This window comes from Brassica napus, chromosome C5, assembly GCF_020379485.1.
Source record: "Brassica napus cultivar Da-Ae chromosome C5, Da-Ae, whole genome shotgun sequence".
In the NCBI taxonomy this organism is placed as follows: Eukaryota; Viridiplantae; Streptophyta; class Magnoliopsida; order Brassicales; family Brassicaceae; genus Brassica; species Brassica napus.
In genome coordinates, this window is record NC_063448.1 from 16,940,599 (window position 1) to 16,944,539 (window position 3,941).

Below are 3,941 nucleotides of genomic sequence, written 5' to 3' on the forward strand. Positions count from 1 at the left end.
GGCTTATAAACTTTTCTGAAAATACTTTTGTATTATTGAGATTCTGTGATATTGTTTACAACAAATGATTGATCTTTATATAGAGATAGAATCATTACAAGTATAAGAGACACAACTCTTTATACTAAAGGACACAACATAAACAGTTACAACTCTTTGTGTAATAACATAAATAACTAACTTATGTAAATGTATTAAGGAGAGATTAGATTATAGTTTAACAAGCATGTATAATGTGTATGTGATGTGTATGGTTCATCATTTATGTGTGCACCAATTAATGTTTATTTATTATAACTGTTATATTATTATATATCATCTAATGATAAATTTGATATTTTAATATTTTTAAAGTTCAAACTTTATAAACCATTGACAGTGTTACTTGATCCAAAAATGTAGTACGCAATATATCTTATAAATAAAATATATATTATTAAAATAAAAATTGTTCAAAAATGATAAATATGGTCAAAAATTGAAAAGTAAATAATAAGTTAATTATATATATTTAATAAGACAAATGTACAAAAATATTCTTTAAAATGTAATTATTTAAAAATATAAATCAATCATACTCTAAATCTAGCAATAATATATATTTTTTTTTAAAATATAATCAGTTTGCATGATATAGTTTATTTAAAATTTTCTATAAGTATGTATAGTTTTAGACAGCAACATTAAATATTAGATTTTTATACTATCTACCAAATTTTAGAAAACAAGTTTTATATCAATTCACTTTAAATATTATCTGAATCAATAGATTTGAACGAAACATATAAAAGAAAAAAGTAACAATACATTCATAAACAAATGTATAAGATAAATAATTCTTAATTTATGCATTGAACTTCAAATTAATTCATTATTTATGTATTGAACTTTAAATTATTATTCCAAGTAATTTAATATAAATATTTCATTATATAAGTAAAATAAACATTACAATGAAAATATTTAAGATAAAGAGGAGCTCAGTCCCAAGTTCTCACGTTTCAATGTCCTTGAAACTTTTCAAACTCTGTCCCAAGTTCTCACCGTCTTGACCTCCAAAGGCTCTCTTCGAATATGTTGGTCCACATAAATGGGAATCTATTTTCGCATCTGAGCTATCTGATGACGCCAATGAACTATCAACTGAACTCCTAGTCGGTTCAATCCCTCGGTATTAAGATATCTTGGCTTTCAAGAAACATTCTTCTTCCTCTTTTTCTTCTTCATCATCATCTCCTCTGCCTGATTCAGTGACTTAGTCCCAAAAAAGGAAGAGCTGAGACAGCTTCTATTGACCATTGATGCTACTCCATAGAAGGTTGAATCTCGGATATGAAGATTTTGTAACTGTTTTCAATCTGGATTCAAAATGAAAATACTATGTTTCTTTGTTTCTGCATTTTGCGAGAATTGATAGACCAAGTATTTAAGCTTCCATACATTAAGTGTTAGGCTAATGCTGGTAGACTGGTAGTAGTAGTAGACATACTTCACAATTCATACAGACCATGTAACAGCTGACGTGGACAAAAAAAAGTTCGCATATTGCCACGTGATTGTATTGCATAGTGGTATGTATTTTTGCTAAACGAATATTCCTAGGAAAAAAACTTCCACAATTTACTAATAAAACAATCTGACATGGCAAATAAAGTTATGAAATCTTTTGAGTGGCACAGAAAGAGATAACAAAAAGAGACGTGATTAAAGATTGCAAAAGTTCACTTTATTGCCAACAAACATGTGGCTCTCTCATCTCTACATGTCCCTTTCTCTCCTGATGTGTCATCTTCCCCACTTTTTTCTCTCTGTGTGGCTCTGTTCGATCCATTCATACCAACCGCATACTTTTATACGTTATATACTCTTGTCCCACATCTTCGTTTAAACAATCAACACATACCATCATCTCTCCTTCACTTTCTTATTTCTTCTGTACCGTACTTGCAACGTTTGGTATGTCAGAACTTAGAGATACCCCGGTCAAATTGTTTGGTTGGACAATTACATCTTCTTTGTCGTCCCTGGTATGTTTCCGAGTTGATATACGTTTTTAATTTTTTTTTTAAACATTTTTAAAAACGAATTAAGACCTTGTTAATCTTAGCACTTCAAGATAAGTAGTGCTGAAAATCAAACTGAATATTTTTTTCTTTAGTGTTTATCACTTTGAAACTAGTTTCATGATGTTAGTTCTAATCCAAGTTCCTTAAAATTCTCAGATGAGCAACCAATCTGCTACTGACGACATCGAACAAGACAGCACAAGTCTTCAGAGATCATCTGATCTCACCGAGGAGTCAAAAGAAACATCTGAGAACAGCGAGATCACAACAACAACAACTACATCGGAAGAGAAAACAACTGATGACTTGAAGAAACCAGACAAGATTCTTCCATGTCCAAGATGCAACAGCTCGGACACCAAGTTCTGTTACTACAACAACTACAACGTTAGCCAGCCACGTCACTTCTGTAGAAGCTGCCAGAGGTATTGGACTTCCGGTGGATCCATGAGGACCGTCCCAGTTGGTTCAGGCCGCCGTAAGAACAAGGGATGGGTTTCTTCAGACAATTACATGCACATCAAGTCCGAGGATACTAACAGTTACAATAGCTCACCGGCGAAAATTCTTAGCTTCGACTCTTCGGGCGAAGAGTCTTTGGTTACTGAGAATGATAAGAATCAATCAAGCGACTCTGTTTCAAAAAAATTCAACAAATTCCAAAGATTTCTTCCTCCGCAAGTAACATCCTCTGTTTCCCCTCCTTGGCCTTACCAGTACCCTCCTAACCCTGCTTTCTACCAAATCCCTGTCTACTGGGGCTGCACGGTACCTTTTTGGTCTACTCTACAGACTTGTACTTGTCTAGGGAAAAGGACAAGAGACGAAGCTTCACATGTAAGTGTTGGAGAGAACGAAGACACTTCTGTAAGAGCAAGACTGGATTCACAATCTCGAAGTAATACTGATGAAGCAAACGTCGCTACGAAGAATCGTGTGTTTTATCCACTGCCGATGGAACGTGAGAAGACACATCAGTTCAGCTTATTCGTAAATGGGTCTGAAACAAAGAGCGGCAACAATAGGTTCGTTCCTGAAACGTATCTAAACCTGCAAGCAAACCCTGAAGCCATGTCAAGATCTATGAACTTCAGGGAGAGCATGTAACATTAAAGAGATTAGAGTATAGAACAATCGTTCGTGTGTTTATTCATGAAGTGAGATTTAGTACTGTATTGATTGCTACCTTGTAGAGAAAGGAAAAAAAAACTTAAGGTATTTTTGTTTTGTGCTTATGGAGCTGCATATAACTTTTGATATATACTCCCTCCGTTTCGGTTTAAATGTCGTTCTAGAGTAAAATTTTGGTTTCAAAATAAGTGTCGTTTTATGATTTTAATGCAACATTTATTAATAAGATTCTTCTGTTTATTTTTTTATTGGTTGAAATATTGTTAGGTGTATGGGTAATGATTTTTTTATTTTGAAAATGTACAAAATTAAACGTTTTCTTAATCCGTGTGCATAAGGCTAAACCGACAAATAAAGTGAAACGGAGGGAGTAATTTTATTTATTTGCTACGGTTATCGTTTTGTGCATCATCCTAACGACGTCATAGGTAAATCTGACTCCGAAATAATGTTTTTTGAGCAAGACTCTGAAATAATGTTTATTCTTTTATTTGTCCTAGTGTACAGAATAATGTGAGAAAAGAATAAATAAAAGATGAGTTTATATTTTTATGTAAAGGAGAAAAAGCAGAGCACCATAACTATAAGTCCTTGGTCATAGAATCCATCTAGTTGTTAAGAAGAAAAGCCAAAGGAGGAGCAAAAGTCTCTTTGGGGTAAAAGGAAGTCTCTTCATTGAGTCTAAATGGGAGAAAAAGATTTGTTGATGTATATAAAGACAATGATTCTAAGAATTCTTTTTTG

At 32.9% G+C, this 3,941-nt stretch overlaps 1 protein-coding gene across 1 annotated transcript; it reads left to right on the forward strand.

Moving 5' to 3' along the window:
* Window positions 1–860: 860 nt before the first annotated feature.
* Window positions 861–3,301, forward strand: LOC106443058 (dof zinc finger protein DOF1.3-like). Its single transcript, XM_048758635.1, has 2 exons — window positions 861–2,027; window positions 2,223–3,301. The coding sequence occupies exons 1-2, from the start codon at window positions 1,959–1,961 to the stop codon at window positions 3,171–3,173; spliced, it is 1,020 nt and encodes a 339-aa protein (XP_048614592.1). The 5' UTR covers window positions 861–1,958; the 3' UTR covers window positions 3,174–3,301.
* Window positions 3,302–3,941: the final 640 nt, after the last annotated feature.